Genomic DNA, 16,211 nt, shown 5'->3' with positions numbered 1-16,211 from the left:
GAGCTCCACCATTTGTCATGGACTAATCCAGACTGCACTGGGAAGACTGATGCCCCTGATCATCCATGACATCATTGTGTGGGGCCACAAGGCAGAAGAAGTGTTGGAGAAGGGAGAAAAAAATATTCAGATACTTCTGAAGGAAGAAAATTGCAGGCTGGATGCTGTCATGTACCTATGGACATGGTCAACAGGATAGCAACCATGTCTCTACCATCCAACAAGAAGGAGACACAGTCTGTCCTAGGCCTTGTGGGGCCCTGCAGAATGCATGTCCCAGGCTGCAGTCAGCTTTTGAGCACTCTCTATCGAGTGACCTGAAAGCAGAATCATTGTGAGTGGGGCAGTGAGCAACAAGGCTATGAGCAGATCAAACAGGAGGGAGCTGTGCAGTGGCACTTGGGCCTATCTGAATGGCACCATTGGTGCAAAATATCCTCTACACTGCAGCCAGGGAACATGGAGCACTTGGAGTCTCTGACAGAAGACATCAGGTGAAACCTGAGGTTAGCCACTGGGGTTTTGGAGTAGGAATAAGGGGTGGAGATTGTACTGGGTTTGGGCTGAGCTGGAGTTAATTCTCTTCTGAGCATCCTGCTAGTGCTGTGTTTTGCAGGACTGAGGCTGGATGTTGGTAACACAGCAGAGTTTTGGCTGCTGCTCAGCTGAGCACTCAGGCTGTGTTTTTCCAACATTTCCCTGCCCCAAGGGTATCCTGGGCTGGGGGGGGAGGCAAGATCTTGGGAGGGTACACAGCTAGGCCAGCTGACCTGAAGTGGCCAAAGGTGTGCTCCATGCCAAGGGTGGTCAGCTCAGCTATAATTGCAAAGTGGGAAGGAGATTGGTCCTTGGAGTTTGTCCTCCAGAAGAACCACTCTGCACAGAGCCCTGCTGCCTGAGACCAACACCCCTGTGCTGCTGGTCTGTAGAGATTCACTTTTCCCTCTGCTTCACCCTGTGTGGTCTATTGCTTGTGCCTATTGTTAGTGTTAAATTTCTTCTATCATACACTGCCTTTTGTTATCTTTCCCTTCTCCCCTGTCCATCTAAGAAGAGGAGTGATAGAGTGGCGTTGGTGGGCATTAAGCCCCCAGACAGGTCCAAACCGCCCCACTTGCCCAGTCAGAAAGGTATCACAGGGTCTGGGAGGAACCATTCCCAATGCCCTGGGATGAAGCAAACCCTGCACAGAGTGAAGAAGGCTAACTGCAGCTGGGCTGTGGCAGGAGGAGTGAGGCCACCCAGGCACAGGAGTTGTCCTCCCTCAGTCTCAGCATTGCTGTGGCCACATCTGGATGCTTGGTGTCTGGGTGTTGGCCTCTGCAGTCTGATGGAGAAGGGAGGAACTGGAGAGACTACAGAGGAGATCTGACAGGATGGGGGTTGGCATCTCTGTGGAGAGGCTGAGGGACCTGGGCTGCTTCAGCCTGCTGAATGGAGGCTCAGAGCACTGCCAGAGCAGTGTGCACATGTCTCAAGGGTGGTTTCAGAGAGGGTGGAGCTCTTCTGGAGAGTGGAGAGACACCAAAACCTTCACAAAGTGCAGCTTGGAAGTTTCAGAGTGAAGATGAGGACAAAGCAATGTCCCTCAAAGGGCAGAGCTGCTATGCATGAGGCCATCCAGAGCTGTTAGGCAATGGCAGGGAGATCTGAGACAGGTCAGGGAAGGGATGGAAATGGCAGGGGGAGAGCTGGATGGGGAACCAAGACTGGTGTCAGCAGCCTGAAGAAGAGCTGCAGGCATAAGACAGTGAAGGAGAGGCTTTGAGGTTCTTCTATTCCAAGGGCAGTGGTCAGGGCTTGGCCTTTCTGCTTCCTAGATCAAAAGCAAGTTTTTCTGCCCTGGACTTTGCCTTTGTCTCCCTGCAATCCTGGCGTCTAACAAGCTGCTCTAACGAGTCCCTGGGGAGCCTTTGGCAGTAACAAGCCTCAGTGAGGCCAATCAGGGCTTCAAGGTACTTTGGAGTTTTCTTCTGACTTGGACTTCTTGAGAGGCTTCTTGGCAGTAGCTTGGTAGAGTCTCCTGGCAGTACCTAAGGATGATGTAATCAGCCCCAAATACTCCATGGGGTTCATTAAAATACTGCTGAACCTCTAATTATTGCCAAGGTTTTTGCAGCTAATTGGAGAGGATTTTATTGCCCAAAGCATCTGATAAAAATGATTTCACAGGGTGAATCAGAGACCTGAGCCACAGGTGAGGGACAGGATCTGCCTTGCCAGGGTCTGGGGGGTCAGGGCTTGGCCCTTTGGATCAAGGAAACTCCTCCAGGTTTCCTCAGCAGCAGAGCCACCTGACCTGTCAACATTGCCTCAGTTCTCTGCTCTCACCACAGCCTGGAGATGCTTCAGTGCCTCCTGTGGTGCTTCCCTTGCATCCACTGTCTCCTTCTGCTCTGAACAGACCCTGGGGAGCCTTTCCCAGTATGCTTCACTGGGACCCATTAACAGTAGAAGAAACTTCAGGGTTTGAATCTGACTTTGACTTCTGGAGAAGTTTCATCAGCTTCCTCTCAGTCCCTGGGGTTTACTGGGCACCAAAGCCAACAGAAGAGTTATTAAAACACCTTGGGCTGGTTGTCTGCTGCCCTATTGGGCCAGACTCCTGGGCTGGAGTGAGCTGCTGGCAAGGAGGCAGTGCTGCAGGAGACAGCTCTGGCCAGGAGCAGGTCCTCTGCACAGCACAGCAGGGCTGAGGACACTGCCAGAGGATCTCAGGGAGATGAGGAAGGCAGAGAGAGCTTCAAGGTGGCCAGGACTGAGCGGACGGTGAGAGCTCCGTGGAGTAGAAGTTGCTACATTCACTGACAGATTAAGGCTGTAGGTGCAGGACACTGCAGCTGTAGCTCCTGGAAGCATCTCCATCTCGGCAGCTGAAGCTCAACTGAAGGCTCCTGGAGTGTGCACACAGAAGGAGGACCAAAGCCCTTCAGTTCCATCCTGCAAGCAGCAGTGAGCAGAGCTGGGTGAGGAGAAGGCTTCACCCCCAGCCCCTCTGCCTTTCTCTCTTCCCTTCACTGTCTCTGCAGCACTGCAGGCCTGCTCCCTGTTTCTCCACCTCTCCATGGGTGTAGTGGTTTTAGGCAATGCCTTTGAAATTTAGTTACAGATTTTGAGCATAAAAGTAGAAACAAAATAAATAGATCACTCTTGGGTGTGAAAAGGAAAAGAAAAGATTATTCTAAACAAATTCATTGGATAAATATCTGGAATCAGTGGAGCTGTACCATAACAATTCTCTCTCTTCTCTTCTGATCTCAGCTGTTTTGCTCCATGGCCAGAGGCAGCAGATGGCCAACAGCAGCTCCATCACCCACTTCCTCCTCCTGCCATTCCCAGGCACAAGGCAGCTGCAGCTCCTGCACTTCTGCCTCTTCCTGGCCATCTACCTGGCTGCCCTGCTGGGCAATGGCCTCATCATCACCACCATAGCCTGGGACCACCACCTTCACACCCCCATGTACTTCTTCCTCCTCAACCTTGCCCTCTTTGACCTGGGTGCCATCTCCACCACTGTGCCCAAATCCATGGACAATTCCCTGAGGGACATCAGGGATATCTCCTACACAGGATGTGTTCTCGAGTTCTTCTTTTTCATCTTCCTAATGTCAGCAGAGTATTTTCTCCTCAGCACCATGTCCTACGATCGCTACATTGCCATCTGCAGACCCCTGCACTATGAGACCCTCCTGGGCAGCAGCGTTTGTCTCCACCTGGCAGCAGCTGCCTGGGCCATGGGATTCCTCACTGCTCTGTTGCACACAGCCAATACATTTTCCCTGCCCCTCTGCCAGGGCAATGTTGTGGACCAGTTCTTCTGTGAAATCCCCCAGATCCTCAAGCTCTCCTGCTCCACATCCTACCTCAGGGAACTTTGGGTAATTGTGCTCAGTGCCTGTTTATTCTTTGTCTGTTTTGTGTTGATTGTGGTGTCCTATGTGCAGATCTTCAGGGCAGTGCTGAGGATCCCCTCTCAGCAGGGACGCCACAAAGCCTTTGCCACCTGCCTCCCTCACCTGGCTGTGGTCTCCCTGTTTATCAGCACTGGCTTCTTTGCCTACCTGAAGCCCTCCTCCTTCTCCTCCCCATCCCTGGACCTGGGGGTCTCAGTTTTGTACTCAGTGGTGCCTCCAGCAGTGAACCCTCTCATCTACAGCCTGAGGAACCAGGAGCTGAAAGCTGCCCTGAGCAAATGGATCACTGGATGCTTTCAGAAGCAATAAACTCTTTGTCTTCCCCAGCAGAGCAGTTCTGATGTCACTCAGTGCCAGTCCAGCCTGGATGCTTCAGTTGTGGATGCTGCTGGTGCTGTTCCCCTTGGGAGAATGTTGTTCCCACACAAATGTCTTTCTTCAGACCATTTCTGGTTCAGTGTTGTCCTGCCTGGTGTGACCCAGAGGCTGCAGACATGAGGAGCTGTGCTCCCTGTGTGTTCAACACAATAAAGGACCCTGCAGAGAGTTGTTTCTCGGAGTTCCTTCCTCCAAGGCTTCTGTGGAGCTGCAGGGCAGTGCCTGTGTGCAGAGGTGGAGGAGCAGAGTCCCAGAACAGCAGCAGTGCCAGGGAGCCCCACAGCTTGGGCTGTCCTCAGCTGCTCTTTCTTCCCTTCCAGCATCTCCTGCTGAGCCTCTGTGCTGGGGCAAGGCCTGAGTGCTCTGGCAGCTTGGGCACTGTGCTGCTGCTGTGTGGCAGTGCTGGGACTGTAGTCAGGGACAGTCCAGGGCTGCTTGTGGGAGAGAGCTGTGCTCCAGAGCAGCACTGAGTGCACCTACTCAGAGTCAATCCTGGATACCCTGACCCCCTTCAAGTATAGACTCAGCCCAAATATTTTTCCTTTAACCCCTCCCAGTACAGATGTGGTCTCATCCCAGTAAATGCTATCTCATCTAGTCTTCTTCCTCTATAGTCTGGGTCCCATCCCAGCACACAATGTCCCCCCTGGCTCCCTTCCCGGTACTGAATAAATCCATCCCAGTACAAACTGCACACCCTCATGCCCTCCCAGTACAGTCTGGGCCCTGCCCCAGTCCAAACAGGATCCCTTTAATCCATCCAAATACACATTAGGCCTTGTCCCAATAAAAACTCCATCCTCTGATTGCCTCCCAGTCCTGGACCCCTCACACTGTAATCAGGCCCCATCAACCCTGCTCCTCCTCTGAAACCAGTCCCCTGCTCTAACCCACATGCAGTGCACTCATACCTTAACTCACCCATCCCAACTCAGCCTCTCCCACACCTACCCCTGACCCTGACTTTGTAATCATTGTTCACCCTGGTCCAGGCCATTACTCTTGGCATTGAGGCCTTGCCCTTTACCCCAACCCTCAACAGATCCCCAGCCCAAGCTGTGCAACTCAGAGCTGGTTCTCCCCTCAGCCCTACCCAGCACCCTCAGCAGGACACCAAAGCCTCTCTTCAGCCTTGGCCTGAACCACAGACTTGAAGGACAGATCTGAGCCCTCAGCCCCAATATTGACACCTCAGCCCCAAGTCCTCCATCCTCTGCTCTGTCTCCTCACCTGCATCCCCCCCCACTCTTGAGGGATTCTGCTTGGCCTCTGGCACAGGGCAGGGGATGGGAACTCTCAGAGCAGCCTCATGGCCTTGGAAGAAGAGCAGGAGGTGAACTGTGGCTGAGCAGCTCATGGACACAAGGGAGGAGATGGGTGGCAATACCATGGGCAGCTCAGCTGTGCTTCAGACTCTCCTGCACAGCAGCAGGCTCAGGGCTGGGCTGGGGACTGTGCCATCCCTTGTGCCTGCCAAGCTGAGAGGCAGCATCAGGGAGGTGCCTTGGATTTTGCTTTGCAACTGGAGGTTCTGCTCAGTGCCCAGGCAGAAAGGCCTCTGGCAGGGACCATTGCCAATGGCCTGGGATGGAGCAGAGCCTGAGCAGAGTGCAGAAGGCCAAGTGCAGCTGGGCTATGGCAGGAAGAGTGTGGCCACCCAGACACAGAGGCTGTCCTCTCCTGCACTCAGCACTGCTGTGGCCACATCTGGATTCTTGGTGTCCAGCTTTGGGACTTCTGCTCTGAAGGAGTTTTGAAGAGCCTGAGAAGCTTCAGAAGATATCTGGAAGGACTGGGGTGGAGAGCCTGAGGGACTGGGGCTTCTGTAAACTGCTGAAGTCCAAGCTCAGGGCACTACAGATGCAGTGTGCACATGCTAGAAATCTGGTGATGATGCAGCTTCTGGTGGTTGTGAGAAGGGAAGAAAACCTCCATAGAGTGCAAATTTTAAGGTTCAGAGTGGAGATGAGGACAAATAAAAGTCATTCAGAGGGGATTCATGTGGTCCAAGAGGCCCTGGCTTTGTGTTTCAAGAAATGGCCATGGAGAGTAGAGACAGAGCAGGAAGGGTACAGAAATGTCATGGTGAGAGCTGCTAGGAACACAAGATGGGTGTCAAGAGCATGAAGGGAAAGAGCTGCAGGCATGGGAAAGTGTAGCACCACCTGCAAGGCTGAAAGCTCAACAGGACTGAGGTCTTTCTCCTCCTGTCTAAGGCATTTGCCTCTCCCACCGAGGCCAGGAAGGTGAAACTTTAGCTTGAGCCTCTCTGCATCTGACTACCCAGGCTCTGTGGTCAGGGATTGGCCTTTCTGCTGCAGAAACCAAACCCAGTCTGGGGGACAGTGTAGGACAACCTGTGGTGGGGATGGCAATGGGCACTGGCAAGGCTGGAAGTCATCAAGAGAACACAAGGCTTTGCCTTCCTCACTGTGGCAATCATCCACCACCAGGGGCCATGAGGAGACTTCCTAAGGCACCAGGGGGTCCTCAGTGCCTCCTTAAACACCCCCAGGAAGGCTGGGGACTGTCATCCCCTTGTCCTTCTCTCAGCATCACAAACCCTATACCCCACAGCACCTGAGGAGCCCTGACCCATAAATGAGGGACAGGATCTGCCTGCCCAGGCACTGTGGTCAGGGTTTGGCCTTTCTGCTCCATAAACCAAACCCAGAGTTAGCTCTCCTGCACTTTGCCTTTGTCTGCTGCAATCATGGCCTCCACTGAGCTGCTCTAAGGAGCCCTTGGGAGGCTTTGTTGGTAATGCCCCTCAGTGGGGCCAATCAGTGCTTCAAGGCACTTTGTGTTTTCCTTCTGACTTCTGAAGAAATTTCTTCAGTCTTCTCTCAGTACCTGAGGTTCCTGCAATGAGTCCCAAGTGCCCTAAGGAGATGTTTGTGTCTCTGCAATCTTCTTCAGGATTTCAAAGTGCACCTCACAAAGCTCAATTTTTTTATGCCAAAGATTAGCTCAGAGATGATAATTCCCCAAGTGACACTGACCCAGGCTGTCTCAGCAGGACATCTGCACTTGCAGGAACATCTGTCCTTCAGTCTGACATTGAATGGACAACTTTGCTCCTCACCCTCCCCAACCTCCCCATTGCTGTCACTGCCCACCTGAGGCTTACAAGGTGATTCAGCAGAATGTGTTCTAATCCAAGAGCCTCTGAATGACAGAGTGGATAAGGACAAGGCTGACCCTGAGTGACTGCAAAGGATCCTGAATTCAAATCTATCTCTATGGCTGTGCCAGGAGAGAAGCACAAAACACACAGACAGAGGGACAGAGCTGGATGGGTTCAGTGCAGGATAGATACCTTGTCCCTGGTGATAGCAAAGGTGTCTGTCCAAACACACAGAGTGGTGGAGAGGAGGCTGGAAGAGGGTGCCCTGTATTTCAGTTTCCTTCTGCTGGAGCTCAGGGCAAACACTCACAAAGCTTTGGCACTGTTAGGGCACAAGAACTGAGCCTGGAGAAGTCTGACTTGGTGCTGGCCCTTGGTGCAGGTTGTGCCTGAGAGATGTCTGAGTGGGGGAGATGCTGGACACAGCTGCTGTGATCCAGGAGAGCTCCAAGGCTCTGGCTTTAGGGTCACTGTTTTGAGAGGTGGAGATCATTGACTTACTGTGGCAATGCCAGTGACGAGCAGTGTGAGCAATCTGGCAGTGTAGGCCTGGAGGTTGACATGGTGGTAGGCCATGCTCAGCATAAGTGCAGAGCCAGCTAGCAGTGTAGCAAAATACTGCTGTGCCTGCAGCATGTAACTAAAACAGGACACTGGTAGCTATAAACACAGAAAGTTATCTTGGGACAACAGGATGTGCACCTGCATCAACCACCTCACGTATCATTAGTTGTTGGACCAATAATCTATAATAGTGCGATGTGTGGTCACTCGTGTGAACCAATGAAGCTATGTCAACAATGCTGTCTGAGTTTATACAGGTTGTAGATGTTCCCTTGATAGACACTTTTCCTTCTTCTTTGCTTTACTTTACTGTGCTATACTCTCTATGCTCGCACCATAGCCCTACAATACTGGAACAATAAAGGAACAGTACTCGATCATATTGGTCATCTGTATTGACTCCATTCTCTGTCGCCGACATCTGGTGCCCAAACTCTTGATGGGATCATTGGACTACGATGCTGCTCGACTCAGCGTAAAAGGTTCGCTCCATGTGGTATGGAAAGCCGGTCAAACCAGCACTGCCCCAGTGCTGACAAAATAAGCAGCACGCGCTCAGAAAAGGAAGCGAATCTCACCAGGGTCCAGTGATCGGCCAGGGAGGGCACAGGGGAAGCACTCCACCAAGCAGAAGGGGCTGTACTAAACGCCCTCCAAACTATCCTCTCCATGAGAGGTACTGCTTACAATTCTGGGATTTTAAAAGGGCTGTTAGCCTGGGCCCGGGATCATGATTTTATCCCCACAGCAACTGAAGCTTTCACTTCCGAAGCATGGGACAAAATTGCAGCCCAGCTGTGGGATGAGGTACTTAAATACTTAAAAAGAAGCTTTTCACTACTTTTCACGATAGCACCGTGTGGCACACCGTCACATACACTGCAATCTATACAAGCAGAGCAGCCTACTCTCGATTCAGCTGCTGCGGCATTTGTTTCTAACTGAGATGAAAAAGGGAGATCCAGAAGGCTCTGCACCCTCCGGCCCCCCTCCTCTCTCCCTGCACATCATCTGCCGCTCCTTCAGCATCCTCATCACAATTTCAATTGCCCGCTATCCCTCCTTCTACATGAATCTTGGCTCTCTTATTACTGCTTTTTTGCACAAAAAAGTCTGCTGCTGCTACATCAGTAGCGACAGAAGCGAATCCTGATCAGACTGCAAAGACTAGATTAAAAATAAATGAAAATTAAAAATTGACAAATTAATTAGAATAAAAAATTTAAAAAAAAAACAAAATAAAAAAGTTTTTAAAATTTGAATTGAAAAATTACAAAACACAAAATAAATAATGATAATAATAATAATAAAAAATAAAATAAAAACCCCAAAAAATTGGTTAGAAAAAATATAAAAAATAGATTTAAATTAACAACAAAATATTAACAAAAAAATTTAAAAGTATAGAATGAAAATTAAAAATTGAAAAATTAATTAGAATAAAATATTAAAATAAAAAATAAAATAACAAAATTAAAAAGTTTAAAAAACTGAATTGAAAAATTACAAAAAACTAAATAAATAATAATAATTTTTAAAAAGTTAGAAAAATATAAAAATTAGATTTAAATTAACAACAAAGTATTAACAAAAAAATTAAAAAGAATATATAAAAATATATATTAAAAATGTTAAATGGTATAAAAACAATTTTAAAAATTACTTAAAAATTAAACTAAATAAAATAAAAAATAGATTAAAAATAAAAATAAAATATTAAATATACATAAGAAAAATTAATACCTTCAAAATAAAATAAAAAATAAACCAACTCAAATTATAATTAAAAAAACATATATTAGAAAAAATCAAATGAAATATCAAAAAGAGAAAAAACAAATTAAAGAAATTAGGAAAAAAATAATTTAGAAAAAATCAAAATAAAAAACAATTAAAAATTAAAATAAAAAAATAATTCTAAAAAAGTAAAAATAATGGAAAAAATAAAATTAAACTTGCAAAAAAAGAGCAATAAAATCAAAACAAAATGAAACTAATTTATTACAAATAGATTTTTTAAAAAATTGATAAAAAATGAAACAACAAAAAAATTAAACATTTTAAAATAGATTACATTAAAAACAAACAAAAAATCAAAATTAATTAAAAAAAATGTATGGATTCATAGTGTCATTCAGGGTTGGAAGGGACCACAAGGATCATCTAGTTCCAATCCCCCTGCCATGGGCAGGGACACCCCACACTACATCAGGCTGGCCAGAGCCTCTTCCAGCCTGGGCTTTAACACCTCCAGGCATGGAGCCTCAGCCACCTCCCTGGACAACCCATTCCAGGGCTTCACCACTCTCATGGGGAAGAACTTCCTCCTCACGTCCAGCCTGAATCTCCCCAGCCCCAGCTTCATTCCATTCTTCCTAGTCCTATCACTTCCTGACACCCTAGGAGGTCCATCTCCAGCATTCTTGTAGGCTCTCTTCAGATACTGGATGGCCACAATAAGGTCACCTCGGAGCCTTATTTTCTGTCAAATGCAATCATTGCAACAAACAACGGCAGAAGAATCAAGACTATGAGGACACAGCATTTCCCATGCAGTCGAACATTGATCACAATAACTGTTATGATAATCTGGGATCAAAAGCATCAATCAGAAGAATGCACCACAGCACCATGTGAATTAGGACTGAATATTATGGTTGGTTGATTGTTGTGTGATTAGAGAAAATGTTCATATGGACTTATATGTGTCGCAGAAGGGGGACTTGGCAAGGACACAATCAATATGATTGATAAGCAAGTTCCAACTTTATTGCCCAAATAGCTCACATTTATACAATTCCTGATAATTATACATACATGGCAACATACAATTGGTTATAAGCTAAATGTCAATCCCACCTCCTGCGGTTTTATATCCTGCTACAGCTAACCACAAGTTCCTTCTTTGCTTAGCACAGTTTTGCATTTTTCTACTCAAGGTCGCGCTGTCCTTGACAGTGATTGGCTTAAACCAGCTGCGTTCTATGTTGTACAAGTTCATCCTCGCTAAAGGACAAAATGTTTTTGTGACCTTCAATAACCAGCCATTCCTCCACAATTCCCCAGTTTTTCTTTTGTGTAAGAAAAACTCGAGATGTTACCTTATTTACGTTTCGCATAACACATCCATATACAATATACAAAAGAAACAAAACCAATAAAACAATAGCAACCAATCTTAAACCTTTTTTAAATGAGGCTGAGAACCAAAAAAAACAAATCTCCAAACCAAAATCAAAAACATTGATCAAAAAATTAACATCTTTAACAATTGATTAAATATGATTTTCTAACCAAGCAAGCTTTTTATGAATCGACTGACTGTGATCAGACAAATTAAAACAACACATGCCTTCAAAATTTTCACAACCATGACCATGAGCTAAAAGCAAAAAATTAACAGCAGCTTTATTCTATAAAAGTGCATGCCTTAAACTATTTTAATCTGCAAGCAATTGATCTAAAATTTCAATAATAACTCTAGCTTGTTTAACTGACCAGCAAGCCAATTTCTCAATTTGCCTTAAGGCCTGCTTAGCAGCAAGATGAGGAAAAAACTGAAAAGCAAAAATATTCACTGTAACAGACTACAAAGCTATATCATCATCACAACTATCATCCAGATAGTGCAAAGATTGTTTTTGTCAATGTCATAATATTACAGTGATGTTTAACCAGTCTCGATATCTAGTGAAGAGGTGATTTGGAACAGTCAGCATGGCTTTGCCAGGGGCAAATCCTGCCTGACCAACCTGGTGGCCTTCTATGAGCAGGTGACAAAATTAATAGCTGAGGGGCGAGCAACTGATGTCGTTTACCTGGACCTGAGCAAAGCCTTCGACACTGTCCCACACCACATCCTGGTCTCCCAACTGGTGACACATGGGTTTGATGGGTGGACCACTAGATGGATAAGGAACTGGCTTGATGGCCGCACCCAAAGAGTGGCTGTCAATGGCTCCATGTCCCAGTGGAGGCCAGTGACAAGCGGAGTCCCTCAGGGATCAGTCCTGGGACCTGTCTTATTCAACATCTTTGTGGGGGACATGGACAGTGGCATTGAGTGCACCCTCAGCAAGTTTGCTGATGACACCAAGCTGTGTGGTGTAGCAGACACGCTGGAGGGAAGGGAGGCCATCCAGAGGGACCTTGACAGGCTGGAGATGTGGGCACAGGCCAACCTCATGAAGTTCAATAAGAGCAAGTGCAGGGTCCTGCATCTGGGTCGAGGCAATCCCAGGCACAAATACAGGCTGGGCAGTGACTGGCTGGAGGGTAGCCCTGAGGAGAGAGACTTGGGGGTGCTGCTGGACAAAAAGCTCAACATGAGCTCTCAGTGTGCACTTGCAGCCTGCAAAGCCAATCAGATCCTGGGCTGCATCAGGAGAAGTGTGGCCAGCAGGTCGAGGGAGGTGATCCTCCCCCTCTACTCAGCCCTGGTGAGACCCCACCTGGAGTACTGTGTCCAGTTCTGGAGCCCCTATTACAAGAGGGATGTGGAGGTGCTGGAACGTGTCCAGAGAAGGGCCACGAGGATGATCAGAGGGCTGGAGCACCTCTCCTATGAGGACAGACTGAAGGAGTTGGGGCTGTTCAGTCTGCAGAAGGGAAGGCTCCGAGGTGACCTAATTGTCGCTTTCCAGTATCTGAAGGGGGCCTACAGGAAGGCTGGGGAGGGACTGCTCAGGATATCAGGTAGTGATAGGACTAGGGGGAATGGAATGAAGCTGGAGGTGGGGAGATTCAGGCTGGATGTGAGGAGGAGGTTCTTCCCCATGAGAGTAGTGAAGCCCTGGAATGGGTTGTCCAGGGAGGTGATTGAGGCCCCATCCCTGGAGGTGTTTAAGATCAGGCTGGACAAGGCTCTGGCCAGGCTGATCTAGTGTGGGGTGTCCCTGCCCATGGCAGGGGGGTTGGAACTAGATGATCCTTGTGGTCCCTTCCAACCCTGACTGATACCATGATGCTATGACTGGTATACAGCAGAACAATGACCAAGCTGCCACAGCACTCAGGCCTTGCACTGACCCAGGAGAGGCTGGAAGTGGAAACAGAACAGCCCTGGAAGTCCAGGTGCTCGTGCTCCCTGGCTGTGCTGCTGTGCTGGGACTCTTTCCTCCCCCAGATCTGCACAGTACCTGGCTGAAAAGCCCTGGAGAAGTCCTGGAGAAGGATCTCAGGAAGCAAAATATTAATGAAAGGTTCTTTATTTTTTTAACAAATCAAACCAATAGCAGAGGTCCTGATGAACAAACTCTTGGTCAGTAAAGCAGAGATTGTGTTAGAAAAGGGATGACAGTTTAATACAGAGTAAAACACCACCACTAATAATTACAGAAGTCAGGCTAGGCCTGCACTGAGGGACATCAGAACTGCTCTGCAGAAGAGCTTATTGCTTCTGAAACCATCCAGTGATCAGTTTGCTCAGGGCAGCCTTGAGCTCCTGGTTCTTCAGGCTGTAGATGAGAGGGTTCACTGCTGGAGGCACCACTGAGTACAGAACTGACACCACCAGGTCCAGGGATGGGGAGGAAATGGAGGAGGGCTTCAGGTAGGCAAAGATGGCAGTGGTGAGAAACAGGGAGACCACAGCCAGGTGAGGGAGGCAGGTAGCAAAGGCTTTGTGGCGTCCCTGCTGAGAGGGGATCCTCAGCACTGCCCTGAAGATCTGCACATAGGACACCACAATCAACACAAAACAGACAAAGAATAAACAGGTACTGGCCACAAGAAGCCAAAGTTCCCTGAGGTAGGATGTGGAGCAGGAGAGCTTGAGGATCTGGGGGATTTCACAGAAGAACTGGTGCACAGCATTGCCCTGGCAGAGGGGCAGGGAAAATGTATTGGCTGTGTGCAGCAGAGCAAAGAGAAAGCCACAGGCCCAGGCAGCTGCTGCCAGGTGGAGACAAACTCTGCTGCCCAGGAGGGTTTCATAGTGCAGGGGTCTGCAGATGGCAACGTAGCGATCATAGGACATGATGGTGAGGAGAAAATACTCTGCATCAATTAGGAATACTATAAAGAACAGTTGAAGAACACACCCAGCATAGGAGATGTCCCTGCTGTCCCTCAGGGAATTGGCCATGGATTTGGGGATAATGGTGGAGATGGTACCCAGGTCAAGGAGGGCAAGGTTGAGGAGGAAGAAGTACATGGGGGTGTGGAGGTGGTGGTCCCAGGCTATGGTGGTGATGATGAGGCCATTGCCCAGCAGGGCAGCCAGGTAGATGGCCAGGAAGAGGCAGAAGTGCAGGAGCTGCAGCTGCCTTGTGCCTGGGAATGGCAGGAGGAGGAAGTGGGTGATGGAGCTGCTGTTGGCCATCTGCTGCCTCTGGCCATGGAGACCTGTCCAAGGAGGGAAAGGCAGTGACAAGTTAGGGCACACTTCTCTCAGCCTCATTATAACCTCTGTCCCTGAGCTGCATGAGGAATGGATCAGCTCATTCCCATCACTACAAACCAAATGGCAGAATTCATGACAACTTCAAATGCAGCAGGGACCCAGAATTGCCATGAAGATTCCCCTGGTGTCAGAATAGAAAGTGACCAACAGCCCAATCCCAGAGAGCAAGAGTCCCATTGTGGTGGGTTGAAATTTTCCCCCAGCATTATCTTTGCCAGATCAGCTCAGCTAGAAGCAAATGAAGCTGTGTTGACAAGCAAGAGCTACACTCTACAATGGAATGCAATGAACAGGTCCTTTTGGGTGCACCCTCCTGATGCCTTTAGGTGAATATCAGCTGACAAGGTTGTGACTCCTGACCTGGAGCCCATAGCTTTGAGGGCACTGCCTCTGCTGGGGAGAAGAAGAGAGCAAAAGGTTGCATTGGGAAATGTGTCTGCAGTGCAGAGAATGGCACAGAGGTGCCTGATCCCCCTTGCCAGGGCATCTCTGCCACAAGATCCCACTCCCCTCACTGCCCAAGTCCCTGCTGCCAGCAGCTGTCCCTGCCAGGACCTGGTTCTCTGTGCCCAGCTCTCCTCCCTGTCCCTGCTGACAGAGCTCATCCCACCTGCTGTGTGCTCAGCTCTGCCCTGCAGACCCCTCCCAGCAGCAGGATACTGCCCAGGGACAGCTCTGGGTGTGCAGGGGCTCAGAAGCAGCTCAAAGGCTAATGAGAGTCTTCTCCAGAGTGGAGAAACAAACTCTAGTCTCACACAGCCCTCCCAGCACACCAAGGGGATCAACATTCAAAGCCAAGACTCCTTCCCTTCCAGCAAAATGCTGCCTTGATGCTCCTCTGGAAAGCCTCCTCAGAAATGCCCAGGGGGGAGCCAGGACTGTGAGCAGCTCTGGCCAAAGCAGCTCCCTCCCCACAGCACAAGGACCCTGCCCTGCCCTGTCCTGCCCTGCCAGGGTTGTCTCCTGCCACTCACAGCTTCTCCCCACAGCACTGTGTGGAGTTCACTGGGCAGGCTGAGAGCTGAGCCTGGCAGGCAGCACAGTCCCTGCCCCAGCACACAGCCCCTGGGCTGCAGGGACCCTGCTCTGAAGGACAGCCCTCACCACCCCTGCCTGCACCCCAGGGCTCCACAGCTCTTCAGAAAAGCCTGAAAAGAGCCTCTGCACAGGAAGATTTCCTTCCAGCCCCCACCAGCTGTGGCTGTGCCAGCTTTAGGAGATGCCTCCAGGAGCTGCACCTGCACTGCCCTGCCCCCACAGACTCACCATGTCAGTGACTGCAGTGACTTCTCCTCCTGTCAGCTCTCAGTCACCCTCCTGGACACCTTCAAGCTCTCTCTGCCTTCTTCTCACTGAGATCTCCTGGCACTACCCTCAGCCCTGCTGTGCTGTGCAGAGGAGCTGCTCCTGGGCACAGCTGACACTTTTCTCTGCTGCCTGCTTGCCAGCAGCTCCCTGCAGCCATGGAGCTCAGCCCAGCTGAGCAGCAGAGGACCAACCCAAGGGCATTTTAATGACCCTCTGGTGGCTTTGGTGCCAGGTAAACATCAGAGACTGAGAGGGAGATGATGAAACCTCTCCAGAAGTTTAAGTCACTTTCAAACTCTGAAGTTTCTTCTCTTGTTGATGGGTCCCAGTGAGGACACTGCTGGGAAAGTATCTCCAGGCTGTGGTTGGAGCAGAGAACTGGAGACAGTGCTGAGAGGTCAGGACAAGCAGAGGAAGATGTCTCTGATGCTGAGCAAACCTGGAGGTGTTTCCTTAATCCAAAGGGTCAAGCCCTGAGCCCTGGCTCCTGGACACACAGATCCTGTCCCTCACTCAA

The 16,211-nt window shown here is 49.2% G+C and overlaps 3 protein-coding genes across 3 annotated transcripts in view; 2 read left to right on the top strand and 1 right to left on the bottom strand.

Annotated features, from left to right (window-relative positions):
* Positions 1-16,211, top strand: part of LOC137454317 (zinc finger protein 850-like) — a 291,247-nt gene that overhangs the window by 62,115 nt on the left and 212,921 nt on the right. The gene's annotated exons all lie outside the window — the stretch shown is intronic.
* Positions 3,291-4,223, top strand: LOC137454407 (olfactory receptor 14A16-like). The gene has a single exon (XM_068164448.1). It carries the CDS (start codon positions 3,291-3,293, stop codon positions 4,221-4,223), a length of 933 nt encoding a protein of 310 aa, XP_068020549.1.
* The window catches only part of LOC137454343 (olfactory receptor 14A16-like), a 41,684-nt gene continuing 38,845 nt past the window's right edge, over positions 13,373-16,211 (bottom strand). Inside the window, exon 2 of the mRNA XM_068164393.1 lies at positions 13,373-14,328. Coding sequence (XP_068020494.1) covers positions 13,373-14,305 — 933 coding nt within the window. The 5' untranslated portion in view covers positions 14,306-14,328. The remainder of the gene's footprint in view (positions 14,329-16,211) is intronic.

This window comes from Melanerpes formicivorus, unplaced genomic scaffold, assembly GCF_026170545.1.
Source record: "Melanerpes formicivorus ecotype bairdi unplaced genomic scaffold, bMelFor1.0.p_v2 SCAF_80, whole genome shotgun sequence".
Classification (NCBI taxonomy): domain Eukaryota; kingdom Metazoa; phylum Chordata; class Aves; order Piciformes; family Picidae; genus Melanerpes; species Melanerpes formicivorus.
Note: the sequence above shows the minus strand (reverse complement) of the source record. Positions and strands in the feature narration are given on the sequence as shown.

Bases quoted from the DNA above. Each gene is read 5' to 3' on its own strand.
- LOC137454407 (XM_068164448.1), top strand. From the start codon at position 3,291: ATGGCCAACAGCAGCTCCATCACCCACTTCCTCCTCCTGCCATTCCCA.